General features: G+C 37.1%; 1 protein-coding gene across 1 annotated transcript in view; it reads right to left on the bottom strand.

The window, feature by feature from the left end:
- Positions 1-24,899, bottom strand: part of ESR1 (estrogen receptor 1) — a 161,203-nt gene that overhangs the window by 13,764 nt on the left and 122,540 nt on the right. Inside the window, 1 exon segment of the mRNA XM_018919943.3 lies at positions 11,520-11,658. Within this exon segment, the coding sequence (XP_018775488.2) occupies positions 11,520-11,658 (139 nt within the window).

Genomic DNA, 24,899 nt, shown 5'->3' on the forward strand with positions numbered 1-24,899 from the left:
TTTCCAAAAAAAATCAATTTCAGGAACTCATCATATTACCGTGGTGGAACATTTTAAATTGACTCAACCAAATCCTTATATAGAGGAAAAGATTTGTTTAAAACTACATTTTGATTTGTGAGTATGTGATCTGCTGTTGTTACTTTGCTTCCTCTTTCTTTTCTTTTTTTTTCTTTAACTGAAATTGTCCCAAGTCTTCACATTTCTTCCTCCCTAAACATTTGCACTTGTTTCTAGCTGCCTGAGCAACCTTTAATGTTCCAACACACTTGTCTCGATGTTCAATGTCAATATAATCCCTCCTTAAAGAACAAGCTTATTCATGAGCTCAAGAAGGACCTAAGAGGCCAAAATCATGTCTGTATGACTGATTAAAACTATCAGTTCACTCCACATATTATATAACTTTTTAAATTGAAGCATTAAACAAAGCTGATGTTTGGAACGTCTCAAAATGTTCATTAGTAATGGCAATTAACCATCTCCTGCCCACAGTACAAGGCATTCCCACTCACTAAATTTCATCTTGCCCACTCAACCTGCAGCTGAAGAAATAATGCAGATTGTAATTATTTTTTGTGAAAATTTAGTCTGCAGATCTTTTGGTCATTTCCATTGCTACCTTTTACAAGAACTACCTACTTTTACTTCTATTAGTCCTTCCTGAGGGAAATTTTAAGATATAAGACTTAATGAGTGATCCGATCTGCTGTTTAGAAATATAATACTTTTTAGACATGGCTTTCATCAACAAAATTAAGAAGATCATTGCTACAGGAAAATGCGAAAAGAAATCCCAAATGAACAGACTATGATTTATAACATGAGAAAGAATTACCGTGTCCTAATTTCATTGTCACAAGAAACCTACCAGCATAGACACCTGCCTCCGGTCTTAACACAGATGTGCTGTTGAGAACATGTAGCTGATGACTGAACCCACGCCACAGCCTCAGACAAAGCAGACATCTTCCCTTCTGACTGCAGACTGAGAAACCTCTTTGCACTCTCCAAGGCATCAGGACAAGTTCCAATGCTTCTGATACAATATATTTGCCCACAACTATAGAAAGATTAATTTCCTCTCCATAGAGTTTAGCACAGAGGACTAGAATCCTTTAATAGTTTTGCATAAACTTAAAAAATGCCCCCCAAAAAGTTTAAGAATTTAGTATTTCAGGATTTTGCAGAAAGAAAAAGCTTCTGCGGATCAAAAAATGACCCATATTAAAAAAAAAAAAATCTTTATGTCTGACTGAGATATTTGTTGGGTTCTTAGAATCCACAAAACTACTGCAGCCAGCATTCAAAGCTTTTCAAAATATTACACAGTCTAAACAAAATTTGCATGTCTACCATCAGAGAAAAAAAAAGGAACAGGAAGTTATTTGCAAAATCAGACTATTTGACATGCCTTATGGTGCCTCCTGAGACAGACATTTTGATAGCAAGTAAGGATTATTCCCAACCTCCTAGAAAAATAGTTCAATAGACTGTAGTTTAAAAAATCAATATTCCAATCATGATTCTCTTGCTGACAAGTATGACCTCTGGATAAAAACCCCTTATCCAGCAGCACATATTCCATGTGCTTAAACTAACATGTGTGCCTCTTTCCCATCAACTGAACTCATATGGTAGGGGATTCATAAAAATTATGTAAATTTAAGAGATTCTAAATTGTTCCTAATCTCTTTTGTTTTGCTATCTCTGTGTGTGAAAGACCAGACTACTCCAGTAGGAAAAAAAAAAAAAAAAAAAAAAAAAAAAAAAAAAGAGTACCTCTTTAGGTAATGCACTTTAGGTGAAGTTATACACCCAGGCTTAGGTATTCATGAGTGCATGGAATGGCCTAGAAATTTCTGCTTTATTTTCAGAAGTAGGAAGCAGATCCAGCTCTACTGACATAAATGGGAACTGCAGGAGCTAAGTATCTTTGCTATACAGGGTTCTATTATTATTTTTATCATTATTTAGGCTACAACAATTTTTTTTCTTTGTCAACCAGCAAGAAACTATCTCGAACTGGGATCTCCAGGTCCCCTGAACTGCCTTCTAACTTTCTAACATAAGCTGATAATACCATCACACCTTCACAGTTATGTGTTCAGTTGATAGGGAGGCCTATCTGGGAAAGCCTAGAAATCTCTCCTGAAGGACAAATTAGTAATAGATTTAACAATTATCTTTATCCTACCATCTTGCTGTTGTCTTTGTGTACTCTCATCTTACTGAAGAGAAGACAACAAAAGCTTGTGTACTGCACGGCATCACAGTGTATTCTCAGAAGAATCCTTTAAATTTGGCTATTGGGGAATGTTAAATCATTTGAATTAAAGGTCTTTAGTGACTGCATAAAAGTACTATGTGTATTTACTTTAGTAGGTCTATAGAATCACAGCACCATCCAGGCCAGAGGGCAATTCAGAATGACTTTAGTCCAGCCTCCCACTCAAAGTGGGGTCAGCTCACTCAAGGCTTTGTGCAATGCTGGTCTTGAAAATCTCCAAGGATGGAGACAGCACAACCTCTCTCAGCTTAATTACTTTTATCATCATGCTTTTTTCCTCCCCTAGATCTGGCCAAAACCTCCCCTGCTTCAATTTTTTACTCCCATTTCTCAATCTCTCATCAGGCATTTTAATAAAGAGCTTTGACAATCTCCTTGTAGACTGTAGGTTATGCAGATTTAAAAGCCCTTTCTCCTCCAGGTGGAACAAATCCACTTCCTCCAGCCACAGGGCATGGGGTATGGCCTTGGTGGCTCTCCACTTTGTTTACTGAAATTCATTAATATATTCCCTGTAAGAAATGGATGTGGTGTTCCAGATAATGAGTGCCACATAAAAGGAGGATAATGGCTTCCCTCCCTCTAATGCCTACCCTACCACTGATAGTGGTATCAGTGACCAGGGCTATTCCACTCTATGTAGGAATAAGAATCTAAATTTTATTTCAGTCTTGGGAAAAACCTAGACAGCAGGAATGCCTTTAACGGAAGCACAAGATCAAGTAAAAATTAATAATTAAGGATGCTTGGGTGAAGGGAACAGGGACTCAAGGGCTCAGTGGATGTTCTCATCAAACTCTTAATTCAAAGGGAAATGCTAAAGACAGATGCACCATCAAAACAAAGTCTGACTGTGTTTGTTATCTCTGTCTTCTTTTACCGTGGTACTTCACTTTATGAAAAGGGACTGCCAAGAACAGATGGGATGCACAAGGACAGGGAACATCACCTTCAAAAGTGGACTTAGTAACTTGGTGATGAAGCCTCTAAACAAGGCTTGGATGTGTTCCTAAGCCTAAAGGTAGGTTAGGAAACAGGGGAGAGAAAAGCTGCAAGGATAACATTCACATTCCCAGTTAGGAAGGAGGGCATTCACAGACTAAACTCAAATGCCCATGCTCTGACACAGTAAGAGGAGAACAGTAAGTCTGTACACAGACTTCCAAACCAGAGATGATCTTTATATACATTAATGTATTCTTTATAAACTAGTTCTATTAACAGACATTGGTAGAAGCTTTCTACTCCTATATGAAGCAATGCACTAAAACAGCTTAAGGAAGTGGGATGTCAGCAAAGCTCCCTCTGCAAGGATTTAAGACCAAATCAAGAACACCTACTTGGATGCCTTAAGTACTGCCAGACAGCTATTATAGGGCTACTTAACTAACAGAAGATTCCACCCTTTTTCAATGCTGTGCTTTATCAGTCATTAAGAGATGAGAAAATTGTTATCAGCAGAGAAATTTTACTTCAGACCATCCTGCATTTAACCAGTAACACCAAGAGATTGCAGAAAAGGTTAGGGGGAAAGTAATCAGGAAGAAAAATAAAAATCTGAAAAAAATTAACCCCAAAGCTCTAGAACAAAACAACAATCTGAAAAGAACGGGAGTCTTTTCAAAGAGAAAAGCAGAAACTACTAAGTGAAAAATCAGAGTGTCAGATGCGAGTGCTGCTGGTAAAGAAAAATGCTTATTGTTCTGTCAGTATCCAGGAGATATCATTTTGCTTTGGAAAAAATGTTTTGATCACAGCAATCTAGCTTGCACCTTCACACAGATCAACCAATAAGTGGTAGGTGGTCGTGAAGGTGTGAGCTACAGAAAGGGACAAATTAATTATATGCAGGGCTTGTTCTACTGTCCCGTTTTGTTGTTTCCCATATGGTTTTTGGTTTGGGGATTAGGGGATTTTTTAATTGACTTGTTCCTAAGCCTTCAGAGGTAAAAACATCTTTTGCTCATCCCATTTATCCCTAAATACTGGCTTTCAATTAACACACCCTGGGGAACTTCACAGACTACAGTCAATGGCTGGTGTTACAGCCTGCTCTTCCAGAGCATGCTGTTAAGAGCCCATTGTTTCTTATTCAATATAAGCTTAAGAACAAAGATTTGGGTCAATTGCTAGCTAAAACATATTCAAAATTTATAAAATTAGTCGAAGATTTTAAAGTCATCATTGAAAAATATTTGCCATAAAAATTAAGTAGCATATTTATCAATAAAAAAGGGGGGAAAAATCTATTTTGAAGTTATTTTCACCTAGAGTTAGTCACAGATTACCAGCTTCTGATATTGCATGAATTGTCTGGAAATAATCTGGTTCAGTGGCCCTGCTCAGGCCTATATATTGCTGGGTTTTCAGTATCTCCAAGGACTGAGACTCCAAAACCTCTTGTCCTGTCACTGAGAAGAATCTTCCATACTTCCCCTCTCCATCAGATATTTATCAGACCTGAGTCTTCTCAGATTCTCCTTCTATGAGGGTTTTTCCAATCCACTCTCTGTGGCCCATCAGTGGCCTCAGTACAGTATGTACCTGTCTGTCTTGTGTAGGGTAACTCAGAACTGGACACAGCACTCCAGATTTGCCACAGCAAGTCTGAGCAGTGAGAGAGCATCACCTACCTCTAGATGCTGCTAAAGCTTTTCCTAAGGCAGTCTGGGAGGGCAGTCTGCTGGCTCAGAGGGCACCTGAATTGTGCTGAATTGTCAGAAAGTTTATGGAATTTCCCCCACAATGGTGTCCTGGAGGCAGTTCTATATTTATGTGCACATACTTAGGGAGGTTTCCTACTGATATATTCTGTTATTGTGTCTTTCCTGTCCACATCATCCTGGATTAAAGCTCCTTCACCATGTTGGTCAGTCTGTGGAAATCATGTTTTTTCCCCACTTTATGGTATGGATCTCACCTCTTCCTTGACATTCTTGATCCTCACAGCAGGTTCCATGAAAAGAAAGTTAAATCCATGCTGTTGATACCAGATATGCAACCAGTTGTTGCCCTGCAGGATCTGCCCATTCTGCCTCAAGCCCTTTCTCCTCAGCAGCCCCCATGGAATGGACGACCTGGGCTCCCACATGTTTGACTCTTGCCCTCAGAGCCAGGTGGCCAACCAAGTGTCTTTCCTGACTGGATGAGCAGAGGATCATCCAGCTAGGTGAATAGGCTAAGAATAGTACTCTGCACATTTGAGCAGTGGTTAATCAGGTCTGAAACACAAAGACAATTAGCTACTAACTACCTTTAAAAGATTTTTCTCTTTGTAAAATATAATGTGAAATGGGTCTACAAACATGCCAGGTAGGAAAAAATCCCAAAAATGCTGCTATAACAGTTCTAAGAAAACTAATTATTCTTTGGTCACATTTAAATTAGAAAATTATTATGAAGGCTCTCCATTTGGGAATAATACAGCTAAAATAATTGGCCAAAGAAAAGTTATTCTGATTTACAGGAGGGCCTTTTTCAGTTTAATTTATATTCAGTCTGAGTCACCATAAAGCCAAAAAACATTTCAAAATTCTCTCTATATCAGAAATGTAAAGTTTGATTTTGGAATTAACAGCATCACAGTACAATGTAACCTAGAACTGGGGTCTGTGCTTCCAAGGTCAGGGTTACTAGATGAACAAGTAATCTCATAATTTATGTAGGGACTCTCTTAAACCCAGAATTGTTTCATTTTCTTTGAAAAATTCTTTTCTGTGCCTACAAGTCTCCCAAGGAATCTATCAGGTGAAAACTGTGAAGATGTGGAAATCATAATGAGAGGGAGCTTTCTTTTTTTATCTTTTTTAAAGAATTCATCACTTTGAGCATTACCCAGCACTTCTCCAGACTCTGGAAAGTTTGTCCTTATTTTACATTTAAGTTGTTTGAGTTACAGAATTGGGTAGTCTTTGAGTTTCCCCCAAAAAGACAGTGAAAACTGATTCCCAATAAAGAGACAGTAATTTTTCATTCTTTTAAGTTTTATCATTCTGTCTCTTGTAATAGTACGGGTTTTTTCATTCTAAGGAGTCTGCAGTACAATAATGCATCTCAAAATTCAACTATAGAGTGAAAGATGAAAGAGAAACCTAATTATTTCAAGAGATTCCTTCACTGTCTACAAGTTAATCCGTTCAGCTCTATCAAGCAAGTAGCCTAATGACAAGATGATTTTTTGAGCTGGGTTTTCTGGATGGAATCTACTGCTCTTAAAGATGTAATGAAAAGTAAAGGTACAATCACTTTTCAAATCCATTTTGAAGAGCAGATTAGGATATATTTGTTGCCTATGGACTTTTCCCTTTTGAAATAAATACAAGCAGAAAGTCAGTAAGGAAGCATTCTGAATCAAGCAATTGGGATTCATTTTTTTTCTAATAAGTCTAATAAATGTTTATTAATGCATCCACAATTTCACATGAAATGTCATGCATTTACTCAAGCGACAGACAAGTGGGGTGTCCTCAGACATTTAGAACATTTTACAAGTTGAGGGACTAGAAAAATATACTCAGGTTTCATCTTGATGCTCTTCTATTGTATCTAATTTTATGTCCATCAAAATATTTACATAAAAAATGTAAAAGATTCTTTTCAGATATAGTGAGAAAAGTTCAGAAAAAGAGCCATGAAAGCAGTAAATTAATCAGCTACCCTGTCACACAGTGAATGCTGTAAGGTTTTCTGTTATTTATGTTAGTTGCAGTTTAAAAGGATCCACATTGCTTAATACAAAAGTCAGTGAAAGAAAAATTCGTCTATTTAGAAAGAATGAAAAATCTCCATCAAGCACTGAAAGTAGAAGTTAGTTTCCAGATTAAAATGAGTCCAGAAAACCAGATTTGTTTTCTCCATAAAAAGAAGCAAAAAACCCGATAGAAACACCAAAATACTGACTGCATTGAATTGAAATTTTTTAAGTCCCTAGACAGATTTTTTTTTGCCACGAGAGATTTTTTATAACCATGATAAGAAAATAACAGTAGAAAATAACATGAAGACAGCCATACAGTCTCATATCAAAGGTATATTTAACTGTGGGCTAAGCACACCGGCATTTGGATCTGCTCGTTTCAAGTGACTACCTCCAGTGCTGGGCTGGAAGAGATAATAACTTCTGGATTATCACACATCTTCTCAATGTGCTCATGACTTTTTACAACTCCTATCATCTTTACTTTGTTCCCATTCTCCTAATGAGTATCACAGGCAGAGAAGTCAGTCCAGTCAGTTAGTCTTTGTAGCAGAGCTTGTATCTCTCTTTAACTGTCTGTGCAACACCTCTGGGTACCTCTCTTATTCTTTCAATATTACTGTCAAGACAAAGAAAATCAGAAAGGCACAGTTTTCTAATCACAGATGAAGCACAGAATTAAACAGAGGAATGGCAATGATCTGTATTATTTCTATTTCCTGTTGTAAAGATTCTCGAGGGGAAGGAAACCTGCAGTCTCTGACTACTAGCAAGCAAAGAACTGCTGGTTCTATAGAACTAATTGCTGGTAACAGTGAGATGGAAAGATCAACTCAGAATGCTGTTTAGGAAGATCAGAATTATTATTCTCCTATACACATTTGATCACATTTGTCTACATAAAATTTGAACTTGTGTAATGTTTTTGGGAAATTCGACAAGATTTCCGTCATCTACTTGCTTGCTAATGTCTTAAATGACTTCAAGGTATTCATGGCTTCCTCTTACAAAATGCACAGTGACTCTTTATCACTATGCCATTTTCATTCAATTTCATCCAATTCTCTTCTTTAGATGGCATCCCATTAGCTTCTTTACTGTGGCCACCAGGCTTCCTTTTTAAAATGCAGCACTGCATTTCCCATTTTGCTGAAACTGAGAATGTTTCAAGTGAGATTCAGCAATCCAGCTATTTCTATCAAGAGTTTCTTTATAATTATGTTTCAAGCCTCTGAGTAACCTGGGATCAGCATGATATCTGAATGCAACAAATCCTTCAAAAATAAAGTAAAATATGACTTTCTTATTCCAGAAGAAACATTACATTTTCTTCAAAATGTCTAATGACATTTTTAAAGCCTAGTTTCTTGGGAACCCTCCAGACAGGAAACATCTGGCTTGTACTACTAGAAATCTAAGCCTTTACTTCTAAATTTGCCTTCTACAATATACTAACTTTCAAAAACTTTCAAAAAGAATATAAAATCTTGAATTTATTATTTGATTTTAGTAAGTACTGTACATTAATTGCAAACACTTGGAGCCATTGTATTTCCTGATTGAGACTGTTTTTCTAATCTATAATTATTGTCATTTGAGCATTTTAATAGCAGCAGTTCTACACTGTTAATATCTACTAGTCCTATGTAACTGGCAAACTGTTAAAATTTTGAACCAAGACTCAAGTATTTGGGTAATGCATTAACAGAATAAGAAAGGATGCATTACCTCACAAAATACACTTCTAATTACAATGCAGACTGGGAAGAAAAAGAGATAATGGGATTATATTCATCCATACAGAAGACAGCAGTCTACACATACTGTCAACTTAATTGTCGTGTAATTATTTTCTTACAGGCAAGAAAAATTTTAAAAAGCAACACAGAATTATTAACTAAGGTCTGATTTCCAGATTTTTTCAAGAAGCCTTCCAAGTGCGAATTGTCACAAAGGAGAGTTAAAGAAGTATTTATTTTAAAATGTAACTGGTTGACTTGCATAGAAATAGAAAAGACAGTTTCCAAAAGATCTTCAGAGACAAGACAAGCATATGTGTAGTATGACCCAAGTAGGAGGAGTGAGTTGGGAGAAGAAGGTTAAAAACAACCTTTCAGCTTTGCTGTTTTGTTTTTTTTTCAAAAACCAGCAAAGCTGAAAGGTTATTTTTATGACATTTCAGATAGAAGTTAACAAGACAAGACTGTATATATCTAGCCAAAGGGCAAAAAAAGTTGTATAATAAAATTTGGTGCGACCTAAGCTTTAGGAACAGATGTATACAAACGATTACCTATATCAAAGACCCTTGACAGGAAGAATCTGTTAGAATCAGGATAAGCCTGAATGCTAAAATGAAAAGGGTGCTCAAATCAGAGAGGATGTCTGCAACAGAATGATCACAGAGATCTAGAGGCATACAGAAAGTGTATTAACAATAGAGTTTTCACTAAATATAGGAGTGTTGGATGGAACTCTGAGCAATGTGGTCTAGGGAAAGGTGTCCCTGGCCATGGAAGGGGGGTTGGAACTAGTGATCTTTAAGGTCCCTTCCAACCCAAACCATTTTATGGTTCTATGAATATTTGATGGAGTGGAAGGACGTCATTGAGAGAAACAGGCTTTGAAACAGTGTCTGTCCTGTCCTCTCAAACCTGACAAACAACAGGTTTTTTTCTCTATAACATTCCCAAAAGCCAATTTGCCCAAATAAAATTAACACATCAAAATATTTTTAGTACTAATTAACAAATAAATTAAGAGTTATTTAACTGATTAGCATATCAGTGCTTCCCAGAGTCAAGTAATTTATTATTTTACTTTCTGCAAATATCCCTACCAAATGGAGTGAGGCACGCATATGATGACTTAGAAACATGTTTCTTATTATTCGAAAATTAGAAGATGTAATAGATACATTTTTACAGTCTCAATTGAAACTTAGAAAACAAAGAGCCCTGAAGTAATATGTGGTTCTAGTTGCATGCAATGGTTTTCTTTAATCCAACTTTTGACTTAAAACTGTGTGAATCAATTGCTCAAACTCCGTTTTACTGAGAGCATGTGGATTTTAAGTTGAAGAAGATCAAAATTTCAAAATTATTTCAAAACCGTTGCAGCTTTTTGTGAAGACTATATTTACATTTAGACTAACAGATATTTTCTGTATGTAAAATGAGAATGTATTTTTATACTTTTCTAGTTCCACAGCTAACAGATCATTGTGCTTACACAAGTGAAATAGGATTTTTCCTAAGGCAATAAACATTTCTCTATTACTGGGAAATATTACATTTTATCCTGTTAGGTATGATCATTTGTATTTTACTAAAATGCTGAAAGTCCTGGGGGGTGTGTGCAAATAAAGGGCAGGGAATCAAAGGATTAACACTGCATGAATGCAACCATGGAAACTCAGTACCCCACAGTCAACAGAGCAAGTTGATCATAAGAAATTTTTCTGCTAATGAGAATTTTGATTAACTTACACACCTGGTAGCTGCAGTAGCTGAGGGCACTGCCCTTGACTTTCTGTTGCCACCCCTCTGCCTTGGCAGCTACCTGATGAGGTCAGGAGCTTGCACAGCTCTTAGCTGCCTCTGTATACTCCATCTCAGTTTGGCTCTTCTGCCACTTCCAGTTTAGACCAAGATGCCAAAGTCTGCCCTGAAATTACCTTTGTGCACAGAAGCTCTCCCCTGCCAGCTCTGATATGTGGGCAGTAGTCTTCAACTAAGAGGATCACTAATAGCTAAGATTACTCTGTCCTAAGAAATTTTGTCTGAAAATTTAATTGAATTTTTTCATGAACTTTTTCACATGACTAGGAAAAGAGAGCATGAGTTTACATTAAGATAGTAGAAAATATATTTTGAATTGTCAGTTTTCCTCCTTTTAACATCAAGACTCATGGCTAAAATCCAGGATTTTTCATACAGTACAGATGATTTTTTTTTTCTCAGAAATACTTAGCATATTAGCAAGACTGGCTAAAAAAAAAAAAACCGTTTAGTGAAGGGAGCAAGTATATGTTTGTCATATTTGTCTCCAGTTTTCATGAGGAAAAATAACCCCAACTTAATATATTCTCTATGAATAAATAAAACTGCACTTGAGATTCTATGAGGATTTTCTTCCAAAATTTTGTCTGGCTGCTTGGATAAATTCATTCTAAGAAAAATTAGGAGGATTTTAAATGAACAAAAATAACTATCTGAATTAAATGAATGGTGATCAGTTTTTTTAATTTAAATTACTTCTGCAACAAAGTACAGAGTATAAGAGAAATTTACTGCTGCCTTTGAAAGAAAGCACTTCAAGCAGCAGATGAATCTCAGGTGTGATACTTGTCTAATAAATGACCACTATCACATTCCTGAGCATTTGTTTTCCAGTCTCACCTACCATAAGCCTGCTTGACATATGATGTGCAGTCACATTGTAGTATAGGTGAGATGGTATCATGCTAAAAATTAATCTGATTGCAGCAGAAATAAATTGACTTAAATAATTGACAGCAACATGCAGACTGACCTGTCCAGTAACAGGTTAGGTGCAAACAAAAGCTTTCCTGGGTGTTCCATGGAGCGCCAGACTAAGCCGATCATCAGTATCTCTAACCAGGCACATTCCAGTAGATGGACCTGATCATGGAGTGTTAAATCCACAAATCCTGAAAGAATAAACAGGAGACAGTAAAAACACTCCAGTTTTGTAAGTGGAATAACATTATTCAGAGAATTAGGTTTAAAAGTGCTTTGGAGCTGGATAACCAAAAAGAGCAATGAAACAGACATTTGTTCTCTTCATAGTTTGGGCTGAGTTTTGTCCACTGGGGTTCCCAGTGTCAGAACAGTCAGAACTTCCTAGCCTACTGTTTTTGTGCTGGCTGTACTCTTCCCAAAAATCAGGACAAGAGCCTGGACAGCATCTCCATCCCCACACCTGTTGCCAGGGCACGGGAATGCAGGTGCACGCTGCCGAAAGGGGCGTCTGTCTGCTCCAGCACCACGCTGCCTGAGGCATGAGGCAAAATGGAAAAATGCCTGCTATAAAATGAAGTGACAGCTCTAATCAGCTAACCCCAGACCAATTCTCTTGGTGGAATGCTCAGACAGACTCAAGGACAATTCACTGTGAAGAAATTGTGATACCTATGTGGAAGAGGGACCAACAGACCATTTCAAAAAAGCTATGGAGCAAATGGTGATATTTGTGCAGTCAGAATTCACCGACGAAACACCTGTTTATATTCCTACTGGACTACAGAACATGAAGAAATAAGTACTTTGTATTTAAACACTGTTTAGAAACAATAAATGGAAAAGAAGAGATGGCTAATAACAATACTACAAAAAATTAAAAAGAAAGGATAATGGTGAAGGTACACATGTAACCATAATCACAGTGGTCCTTCCTGAGTTCATTTAATGCAAGAGATTGAATTATTGTCTCTTTTGAATTCCCATTTTTCATGAATGTTATTTTCAATGCAGAAATATAACAGAAGTGGAGATTGCATAATATGATTTATTAGATCTTGCGTAAGTTATTCCTTGAAATTAGAATGAGTTTCCTAAAATAAAACGTGGAGAAGTTGCCTTAAAATAGGTCTTATTTATCTTTTACTCAGTGTTACAAGTGAAACACATTATTGAACCTTGCCATAATTTTTTGGGGTAATTGTAATGATTTATTCTAATCTTCAGAATACAGAATACATCTAAATTCCCTTACCAGCCCTAAAATAGCAGGGATTTTTCTTCTGTGTTGTGTCCTCTCTGAAGGTATATACTGATTCAATTTTGAGGAATATACTGACATACACTTGAATATTATCTTGAGAAAAAGGAAGAAAAAAGGCACATATTTTAAAAGTTAAATTATGTGCCACAAAATATGTTTTTTAAATAAGAAAGAGGTAGAGAATAAACAAAATGCAGTTCACAATAACTTAGAAAATACTGTTATGTCTGGTAAAACAGTTTTTCATATAATTACATTTAATGAAAATATCCAAGGGAGCTAATCAATCTATTGGTTAGAAAGCATCCAATAAAAGGAAACAGCTCTGACACATTTGAAATAAAACTCACCTATTAATCATTAGAAGTGAATTTAGGCAGTTGCAATACCTGCTGTTTTCATGGGTGTGGTAACAATAGAGGAAATAAATAATTGCTTTTTCCTGTATTTTTCCTTTATTACCAAGTACAAAAAATTATTTCCAGACTTCAAAGACTGATGAAATGGCACTTGCCTGAGTCACCAAGCAGCTTGAACAATAGAGCTGAAACTTAAAAGAGCAACATTCCTAACTACAAAGCATTGGTTAAAGCACTCAAACACAAAACTGGCAGAAAGAAAATGTCTGTATATGGAGAACAAATAATAAACACCAGGTTTCCTATTAAGTATTGCCTTAAAAAAACAATACATAATTATTGCCTTGATGGCTTTTTAGGTGACATTCCAAATTTATTATCTTGTTGTTGATAAAACTAGCTAGTTAGTTTAGTTGGCAGAACTAAACATCCTGCCCAGAGAAGCTGTGGATCCCCATCCCTGGAAGTGTTCAATGCCAGGATGGAGGGGATTTTGAACAATCTGGTCTAATGGAAAGTGTCCCTGCCCATGGCAAGGGGGTTGGTGGAACTAGGTCATCTCTAATATCCCTTCCAATCCAAACCATAAAAAATAAAATTCTATAAAATAATAGTTTTGATGAAACAAAGTTCTGTAAGATAACTAATACTGTAGAACCATGAAGCACATTCACTGAATGAAAATATTTTAAATTTCATATTTCAGTATGGCAAAAGTGTATGAACTGAACTGAAGTATTTCTAAAGGAAGGACATACAATTTACTTCTTTACCATAGACAATTTTTAACAATGACATGGAAAAAACAGAAGTCATAGCTCAGACTATGTCCTGTTGGCATTTGGGAAATACCTAATGAAGACAAAGAACTTTATTAAAAGTCTGAGAGCATAAGAAAGTTTAATTATCTCGGTGTTACCTGAATCTGATAACCATCCTGCAAGTGGGATGAGAAGTTAGACAGAAAGGTAGAGGAAGATCAAAATTAATAAAGCATTGAAAAATATGCCCTCTGGTGAAGAGTCAGAGGAATTTAGTTACTCTTTGTGAAGCTAAATAGTCTGGAGAGGTTGAAGGACTGCAATGGATAAAGATCCAAAGAAAAAGAGAATATCATTACAGAAGGTAATGGCATAACAGAGAGAAGCCCATGCTGGCAGCTAGACTGGCTTCAAGTCAGACTGCAAATTAGGGGGCATTGTTAGCAACAAAAGTAGTCATCACCTAAGCATCACATTAAATTTCCTTGAATTTTCTCTCATTTGAAACATTAATTAAGATCTAATAATTCTTTTAAGACATACTCTTGTTCAAGAAAGTTAATTCAGAATGATGTAACAGAAGTTTAAATTAAATTATGGATAAACCATTAGTCAGTCAATCATGTAGAGCATGTTGCACTTTAGTGTTGCTGAAATTATGTGTAGATGTGCACATAATTCTCAAATTTCAGTACTCTTTTCATGCTGAAAAGTTTTGAAAATTATTCAGACAGTATTTTTTAATTCTAAATTTTTTATTACTGTGCGTTAAGGAAGAAGACAGACATTGACTTCATTGTTGATAAATTAACTAATTTGGATGCAGTTTGGATGTAACCTACATCTCACTCTCATATACCAGAATGACTAATTCCATGATCTTATATCAAGCAATATCAATAACCTGGTTGCCTCTAGTCCATCCTATCTGACATGTATCATACATTTGGTAGGAGAAAGATGCTTAGAGAATAAAAGCCATGCCTAGACCATTCCTCTTTTTTTCAAATTAACAGCATTTCCAAGTGATTGCCAACAACAAACATTATGAATGTACAAGAAATTCTTGTAGGAATATGGAAATCTTAATTTCTGAAAAGCTAGAATGATCTTTAGTGTGTCCAGCTAGGAGTAAGGGGCAAATAAACTTCTCTGTAGAAAGCATAACTGAAATGTTCAAATTAAGTGATTTTCCTTTCTAGTATAAAGCAGCAACATGTGCTGCATGAGTGACAATATGACACAAATCTCTCTCCTTTAGACAATAAGACACTCCATAGCAGGAGTGGATCCACAGAGCAAAAGTTACTAAAAGCCCTTCTTTGCCAAGCATGACAAGTAGATTTGGCAATCCAAAATTGTATGATCCCACCATCTTAAAAAAAAGGAAGGCAGTAACCTGGGAGTTTGGGCAACACAAGGAATACTGGAATAGTATTTGGTAAAGCATACACCTTGAGAAAAGTGGTTTATGGCCTAAGTTGTTTGACTGCAGTAAGGAACAACATAAAGCTCAGAGGACTTTCATGTATTGCTAAGTAACATACATTGTGCACTCTTCAGTTCCCTGAAATAACCACTACCAATGCATGTTTATGTATGTATGTGTGTGTGTGTGTGCGTGTGTGTGTGTGTGTGTGTGAAATTTCATCAATCATTTTGAAACTAATAGATTCATCATTTGCCTTAGTGACTTGACCAAATAAGTAGCTACCCATTTTATGAGAAACAATTTCCACAGCAATTACCATTCTCTGAGACCCAATACCCAGTGTCATTGCAGATTCAATCCTTCAACAGGAAGTCATCCACTGTCACTTACTAATATTTGAGGATCATTATCATAATTTTGCAGTTTCTACTAATAAGACACAACTATAGGGTGTTCAGACTGCTCAAAATCAGTTAAGTAAATGTAAAAAAAAATACAAAGAAACCCTTCTTTCTACATGTGATCCAACTCTAATCCAAGGTATATGTTTATCCTTTATCTCCTAATTATCATGATGTGTACCTAAAAGATGAATGTCAAACAATTTTTGGAAGAAAATAAACATTATCATGTCATAAAGAATGAGTCTCCAGATGCTTTGAAGCTAAGTAAAGGAAAAGCAAAAAATAGTTTTAAAAGCAATAGCAAACCTCCATCTATCAAAGTATCCCATTTACAACAGAAAATGATACCAGATGTTTATGGCAAAAAATACAGCAGGAAAAACAGGCTTCCACCAGAAGTTTCTTCATGTTCCAGAGGTATACAGCTCAGACTTGCAGAGCTGGAAATGGTCTTTTTGTGACTGATGTCCTATAACATTTTTCCCTCCAAGTTTCTCCAGGTGCTTTCTGAACCGACTTGGCATTTAATGCACTTCAGATATGTTTTATGTACTCTGAAGCAGTAGTCTCCAGTAAGAACTTTCCTACTCTTAGTTAACCCTATGTAAATCACAATCTCCTGTTGTTCTGAAATAAACAAACATCTATCTCTTGAAAAATCTATTATTGCATTGGAAGATTCCATCATTCCCCAGGTCATCATCTCACTTCTCTTTTCCAAATATTATAAGTATATTCAGTCACTTCATAGATGAAAGTTATTCTGTTCATCTTTGAAACAATGTTGTTGTCCTTCTTGGAGCATTTTCCAGTTCAGCTATATTCTTTTAGAGACAGTGAGACCAGGACTGCAGGCCGTTTCAGTCTGCCCTTATCTTCATCACGTTATTCAACTTCATAACATCCATAATTTTATCACTGATATTCAGACCTTTTTTTTCCCAGCAAAGTTATGAATATGATGAACACTAAACTCTTAAACATCCTGCCAGCTTGTCTGCTATGTCTTTAACTTAACAGTAACAGAAAATTTTATAATACCCCCTATGGCCAAAACCAGGATATTGAACTCTACAAAAAAGTTATGGGAAATCAGAACACCGAAATTTTGTGTCTTAAATGTGTCCAGACAGACCACTGGTTTTTTTTCTGTCTTAATGCAGTGTTTTGAAAAGTGGCAGCAACCACTGAAAAAGGTTGTTGTTTACAACAACCTCAGTCATGTGACAGTCATGTAATAAACCACATTTGGAACAGAGCGCTAATGAGGTTGGCAAAGACAGCAGAAAGTAGTCGTGGGTGCTGCAACCTAATTGCTAGCAACCATCCAATAAAGCAACAAAATAAAGAGTGGCTTGTATCGAGAAAAATATCTAAGTAGATGAAAGGCAAGCAGCAAAATAATTCTAGGCAAGTTCTGTTCTCAAAAAAAACAGCCATAGAGAGGAAAAACATCTGTTCCTTCTAACCTAAAGCACATTGAAGGACCAATACCTCGGTGACCATTGTTTGATCAAGTGGTGAAATCTGTGCCTTTTTTAATGCCACAAGCTTGGTACCCAACCTCTCCACTTTAAAGAGAGTGGTGAGACTGCATCTATGCATTTATCTAGCACATAAGATGACATTCTGTTCTGAAATTGCACAGATCACTCAGCCTCTTCAACCTTTAAGGCTGAGCCCTGAAACCTCTTAGTTAAGAGGTGGCTAAAACCCACACCTTGACTATAGCCTTGTCTGTACACAACAGCAGAGAAAAACAAATTCTGAGGCCAAGTGAATCAGAGAACCACAAACATTGTTTTCTTTGAGCCTCAGTATCCACACAGCTATTTCTATAATGCTACTCATTCCTAATTCTTTCCACATACCTTCAGACCAAAATTATAAAACACTTTTATTAAGTTCTTCCTCCTAAGGGCACTTACAGTATGACACGGACATATTGGTTTAATTGTTTACACAACACCAGTGTTTTAAATCAAGACTTATTTTGAAGACTGAAGATCAAAGATCTCTAAACCTCAACATTTTCAATCCAAATATTTTGCGAGAAGAGTAGTTTTGTTATTTCTTTTTTTTTTAAAGGATATTGCTTTTGTTTCTGTAAGTGCGGTCAGAAAAAAATTAGCTACAATTTACTGAGCTCCTGGGAGCTCAGTAAATCTGAAAGGCAAACACAAAGCAAGTGGCACAGTTTTAAGAGCATCTAACTACCTTGTTTGCTCTTTCACAATTCTCTGTTTTTTCTGCCTGTATAATTATAGTATAGCAGCATACCAATCCAAACTTACACACTGTCTCGTCTGAGTGTAAACAATCTGTCAGAAATTGAATTTCTTGAGATCAAAGAGAACAGCATCTGCTCTTAATTACTCTTAATTCCTTTTGAAAATTGTACTTCACATTTTTAAATTTTCAGCTCTAATGGTTTTAAATTAATTTTTGTTTTTCTTTCTGAAAAACAAAAATTACAATTTACTGGTGTAAACTTAATATCAGTTAGGAATGTTTGAGGTTTTGGGCAAAAACCCTAGAAGTCAGAAGGAAGATAAGGTCCCGCTTTCACAGTCTGTATTCATACTGAAAGTCAAGATCAAGCAAGCTTTTGCTCTTCACCTCTAATGGAGCCACCCTCCCTGAGCTGGCCTTAGGAAAGTTGCCTAGCAGTTTGGCAGGTTGACCATCCAGCCAAACTCCCTACCTGACACTGTCCCTGGAGCAGGATGCTGCAGGGATGTCACATTTGTCACTTTTATTTCAGATCCCATTTCTAGGAGCTAGTCTGTTCTGCCTCCACTTAAAAGTTGCAATGTGATGATTCTGAAATGCATTTCTCAGGTAAATGAGAACAGGTTCAGCTCCTTTCCAGGAATATGTAAAGTTATCATCACTTCACTCAACGCTTTCTGCTTGTGCAAAAAGTACATGCTTTTTCAGACCTGTCCAGTCCCTATCTTTTCAGAATGAGGAATTTAAAAAGTTCCTGAGGCCATTCCTGGTCCAAATAGCCAATTCCTTGCTCAGTATGGGAACCTCTCCTTCTCTCCTCAGGTACACACCAGTCTAAACTATGACCAAGTGCACCCTGCCTATATCAGATATATTAAATACTGTCCTATTTCAAGTTTCCTATGCCAGAGTAAGCTTGTGAATAAGTTAAGCAAGTAGAATTTCACATACTCAAAGCAATACTTTGCACCAAGCACAATTAGAATTAAGGGCCGTGGAAACACTTCCATGAGAAAAGTGAGAGGTAGTGACAGACAATTGCACTGGTCAGACATACATTCTCTTCTCCTGCCAAATCCTTGCCACATTTTTATGAAATACTGATGCCTTGCCTGAGAGAAACATGAGAATCCTCCAGCACAAAACCAGCTTGGCTGGCTATGCTCCTAGGGAGATGGACCATGTTCCTCCTGGGGGTCTGCAGGAATACTCAGCATGAGAGCCAGCCCTTAGCTGGGAAGTGCTCCTGTGAATTTCAGGCACCGCAAGTTCTCTCTGAAGAGCAGCACAAGCAAATTATTCTGTAGGATTTATCTGACTGCCTGAAGATCTCTCCTATGATGGTGGATGGTGAGGCTGTATGTCTGAAGCTCAAGACTTCCTCCTTGGAGAGAAGACGAGCTGGGCAGTGCTGTGGCTCAAGCCCATCCCTGAGCCAGGACACAAATGTGCCCAGTGAATCCAAGTGCGGCCAAGTCCTGGCTTTCTCACACCTGTCACTGTGTCAGCCTTGACTTAAACACAGGGGGTTTTCTGCAATGGTTGCACTTTGTTAACCAAAGATTATTCCAGAAAGTGCATTAGCAGTAACCATTTAACACAAATATGTTGAGGCCTTCCATCAGGGAACATAATAAAAGTAATTGGCACTCACATAGCACTTTACATTTTCAAAGGGCAGTAAAACCATTAAGTATTATTAAACGTATTTTATAGATAGAACACAGGGAGGTTAAGTACCTCATGCAGGAGGAGGCAGGATTAGGACAGAGATGTCTCAGCACACTGTCATCCTTTCAACCACAAAAATATTTGAGTTGAAGACTACTTGAGCCCAGGTGAAAGTTCCATTTCTTGCAAATCAGTAAAGGTAAAAAAAAAAAAAAAAAAAACAGAAGCAACTGAACTTAGAGAAAAAAGAAAAAAAGCTTTAAGAAGTTAGATTTAGGGGAGAAATTGTTTAAAATGTGAGAAGAAAAGCTGGATGCAGGGAAGTATACAAGTATTAACATTAATCGGTCTCACCAAGCTAGGCAAGGTAACAACCTGCACAAAACAAATCTTAGGCGTAAGTTTTCCTCACCCTCTTAACAAGCAGTTTTAAAACTTATTCAAATAACAATAAATCTTGCCAATAATGATTATAACAATTACTGAGTAAGATTATTGTAAGTGAAGGCTGCCTGCCAGTTTGCAAGTGAAAGTTTATGCTACTTGTATTGTAAAGCAAGAAGGGAGACATACATATATTTTCTGTATGGAAAACAAGCTCTTCAACTAATCAATAAAATGTGATGTTTGTTATTACATGGAAAATTCTTGCAGTACTATACAACAGTTATTTAAAGCATGTTAATGATAATTCCTTCAGGGTACACTTTGACAACAGTAAGATGTTACTTTATGGTTCTTTTAGCACTGCGAGCTGTGGCATTTCTCAGCAAGTTCAGGCTTGCAAATAAAAGCCACTGTCTGGCTATTGAGAATGGAACAGCAGCTATTCCCTGTGATTTTGAGTGTAGGAACATCCCATCTGCAGCTGCATGTGAAGGCTTTTCTTTGAAGATTGTCCTCCGAAGTTTTTCCTGGACAGGTGAAGAAAGAGACTACACAAAATTTATTAGCTGCTGACTAAAATAGATGAGGTGAGGTAATACATCTTTTCTTTATTGTCTCTGCCACAGTTAATTACATTACATTAAACTTATACCAGTACTCAGGCCAGTTGCAAGTAGTTTGGAGGGTTTTTTGGGGATTTGTCATTTTTGTAAGAGGTCACAGCTACACAAAATGTTTTCCATCAAAAGCAGATGCAGCTAAAATAATTCCTGGGGCTGCTTATGCATTCTTAACTGACTTTTACAAACTCAAAAGACAGACTCATAAATACAAGCTGTCCTCTCTACTTCGTTCTTTCCCCTCCTCCCTTTCCCCACCCATCTAGGGCTGGTCTCTTCTGCTGGTTTAATTGTTCACACCATTGATGAAATAACCTGTCAAGAAGGAAGAGCGTGAAAGCCACCGAGGAGCACTCAGGGAGCACCAACCAACTCGGAGAGTTTATACTTTGTGTAAATTTGCCCTAAGACTTGAGGTCATGTCCAGAATGACTTGGATTTCTTTTTTGTCTGTTCAGTTGCATCCAAGACAGTATGAGGTTTTCAGCATTTGTTTGACCTCCTCACTAAAGTACCAGGCTATGCTCCAATCACAACCTAAACCAAATGGAAGTGATGGTTTTGTGGCTGTCAAAAAAAAAATCATTCAAGGCAAAAGGTCTCGTTAAGCAATCACTCTTTGAGCAATCTCTTGAAGCAACCACAGTTTTCAAGTAAACATATAATCTGGAAGGGGGGAGAGGAGGCAGACTGAGGTAGAATCTTTCAGAGCTTTTTAAATTACCCCAGCCTGCCCTTGCAAGGTTTCAATTGGTTGATTCAATACACAGTTACTAGGGGAGAATTTTAAAACTAATGATCAAATACTTCCCAGTTGTTTTCCTCTTTTGTGGAGTGCACCTACGTGCTTTTACTACATCCTCTTACTGCTTGGGAAAGGCACTCGAGTTGGGAAAGGCACTTTGGAATGGGCAGTGCCCTGATGGTGTCAGAAGGAGCAGCAAGCCAGGGGTGGCTCACAGCCAGGGTGCTGGAGCTGGCCTGGGTAGCCCTGCATGCCTGGCCTGTACTGCAGCACAGGAGACAGACCTTGCTAGATCAAGAGGCTCTGGAAAACCCCAGGGTGGATAAAGGCAATGCAGGTATGTCACATCATCAAATGGTCATGGGAGACAGGACAGGGATGGCAAGTGAACAAAACTAGGTTAAAGGGAGCCTGGAGAGCTACTGTACCACAGGCAGCTCATTGCTACTGCTCTGCACCTCATTTTTCCCACAAATGTTAGGGTGTAAAAATATCTCCATTGTTCTGTTTTTTATCCTTTTTGTTCCTTTAATTATAAGAGCTATAAAAAAGACTTAAAGGTCATCATAACACAATTTAAGAACATTTTTAAAAATATATAAAATTAGATTTGCATGATAACACAACCAATGGCCAGCTTCAGCCATTCTTCTAAACTAACATTAATTATTTTAACTAAAATTAAGGATTAACCCCAGTCTTTCTGACTGTCCCTAAAATACTGTTTTTATACTTTTATTTCCAATAATTCTGTTTAATTCTTTAGGAATTAAAGTTTCACTGTCTTGCTTTACATTTCCACCCATATCTGGAAGCTTTAGAAGTGTCACATTCTAATTTAACACTCTTTTGACTGCAAAAACTTTCACATGATGAAACTGGGAGGGCTTAGCTCTCCCCTTCTTCATTCATAAAATCTGGTGAACAAGGCATTAAGCTTTTTTCTCCACAATGTCTCCCACTGCTGTGCTCAACACTGCACCCATTAGCATTCATTGCAGCAGCATATGGAATTAGAAGAAGAGATTATTATTTTGCAACCCAAGGAAAAGAGGGGGAAACTGTCAAGTTTGTAGTGAACTAGAAGATTAAAACTGCTTCAAGACTACAAATAGAAATTGCTCAGAACACAGTGTGCTGTACCCAAGAAATGAGGCATAACTTCAGAGTTCATGGTCTGGTCATTCTTTATAGTCACTAGGATATAAAACTAGCTTGACTAATGCACCTGTATCCATTTTTTCCCTCAGCTTGTTCACTTTTGAAGTATTATTTCTGTCTATTGCACTTTTATGTGAGTAACAGAAGCTATATATATTTATATGTGTACTTTATCATCCGTTACATTGCCTGGTAGCTACATCAAAACAGAAACATAAGCACATATAAATGAAACCTCAAATGTTTCTTTTTCCTCCTATTTGTTTCCTCCCTACACAACCAGTTTTGAACTGAACCCAATCTCAAAAAAATTGTCCAAGAAATTGTAAGCATACATCAAAGAGAAGAAAGACAGCAAAATTAATTGCAGCAATTTCCTTCAACCACTACAACAAGAAGACTGTTTCAGCAGCTGTGTGGGAGTGTCATCATAAGACAGAGCACAGGAATACTTTACAGGGAAAGCAAGACACTGGAATGCAGCTGGCAATTTGTGCTAATCTTCTCATCCACGGAGACCTAGTAAGTTATCAAGCAGCATGTTTCCACAAAACACATGTTAAGCCCCTTTTCTCACACTCTCCTTCAATGTGTAACAAACCCAAGGCACCCTCAGGAAAGTGTGACACATTTCATGGAGCAGGCTCAGGTGTGCACACAAAATGCAGGTGTTGCACCTGGAGAGCAGTGACCTTGACTCCAACTCCCATACTGCCTGCTGAGATACATGCTGAGCTGGAGCTGGTTGGAAGCACTCTGGCAGAGCTTTTTACATTGGAAAGTGACAGCTGGCAAGTTTAAAACGCGCTGGGTAGCATGTCAGATTTCACAGAATGAAAACAAACAAATAAAAAAGAGCTGGTTTCTATCTGGAAACATGGCCTCCTTGTCAGGGCCTCATCTTACTTTTCAGAACTCTACCAGGCACCTATTCCCACTTAACACTGAAAAAGGTATCTAAACTTCTGGAAATATGGAACCCTTTTCCCTAAAATTGTCTTTTTATTTTAAACAGGTGCCTGAAATATTTGAAATTTTATTGAAGTCTACCCTTTCACATTAAAAAGAAATTCATTTCACCCAAAAAGGTTATTGCCTAGCAGAAATTTTCAAACATTTCATTTTGTATGAAGTGAGAAAGTTTATTTTTACTGGTTTTATCTGCCAGAAACAAAGAAACTAATTATTTACACAACTCTGATGGAGACATCTGGAAAAGCTTTGGAACAGTGTACAAGCTCATCCAAAATGACCGGACCTATAAACTCTATTTGTCATCCTTTGACAGGACTAGAAAATTGCATGGAATCCCACCACATTAAAAAATATCACTGTAATACCTTCTAATAAGTACAATAGCAGAAATTAAAGATTAGAAGAAAAATACGTAACTTAAAATTCAAAAAGTTTTCCTTGGAATTATAATTTGATATTTTTTCTTGCTTGTAAAAGAAGTGGTAGTTTCCATCTTTCTTATTTCAGAGCAGTTTTGATTTATTCTGTTTTTTCTTTTCTCTTTCACATGCATATGAAATGCAAACTTGACAGACTCCTTATGGATGAGAATAAAACTTTGGCTTGGATCAGGAGGCAGAGCCACTTCACATGGTTCAGACATAGCCTAGGAGACTATTTTATAAACAGCATCACCACACTGATCCTCGAAGCACAGTCTGGATCACATAAATGAGACTTTTTCAGGGTGAGAGGCAGAGGAACTGTGCTTGATGTAGAGGAGCCCCAAGGCAGTCAGTACCCCCTGATTGTTACCCAAATCCTGTTTTGATGATATCCAGCAGGTTATGTGTTCCTGTTACTCACTTCTACAGCTCATATATGTTTATATTCTCCCATGGCTACCTGGCAGCCACCAGGAGAGTTACCAGGATGAGATGAAGTCATGCAGTAACCACAAACAGCTCACACAGAATGAATGTTGCACGATGATGGTTAAAGGCAAACTTCTAAACAACTGAACAAGAGACAGAAAATATGAAACAACAATGTGGTGGAAACTTGTCAAGATGATGACACAGCGTTTTAGCTTTAATTATCCTAAATATGTTTATTGATGATCTGACAGGCCAAGAAAGCAATAAGGCAGCAAAATATGAAGATGACAGAAAATAATTTAACTTAATCATAACAAATAAAACAGGAATTTCAGAGATACTCAGAGAAGTGAGTCACCTCCTAAATGTTTGTGTTAACTCTGCAATCAACCTAATTTTTAAGCACTTTCAGGCTGCATTTTTATAGAGACAGACAATCAAAATACGAACTGAAGAAGAGGGATGAACTTGGAAATTCAAAAAGAAGAGGAAAAAAATCTTCATATTATTTTCTTACACATACAAAAAACCCTGCTAATTCTGAGTGTAAAATACAGCATCTAC

Source organism: Serinus canaria, chromosome 3 (assembly GCF_022539315.1).
Source record: "Serinus canaria isolate serCan28SL12 chromosome 3, serCan2020, whole genome shotgun sequence".
NCBI lineage: Eukaryota > Metazoa > Chordata > Aves > Passeriformes > Fringillidae > Serinus > Serinus canaria.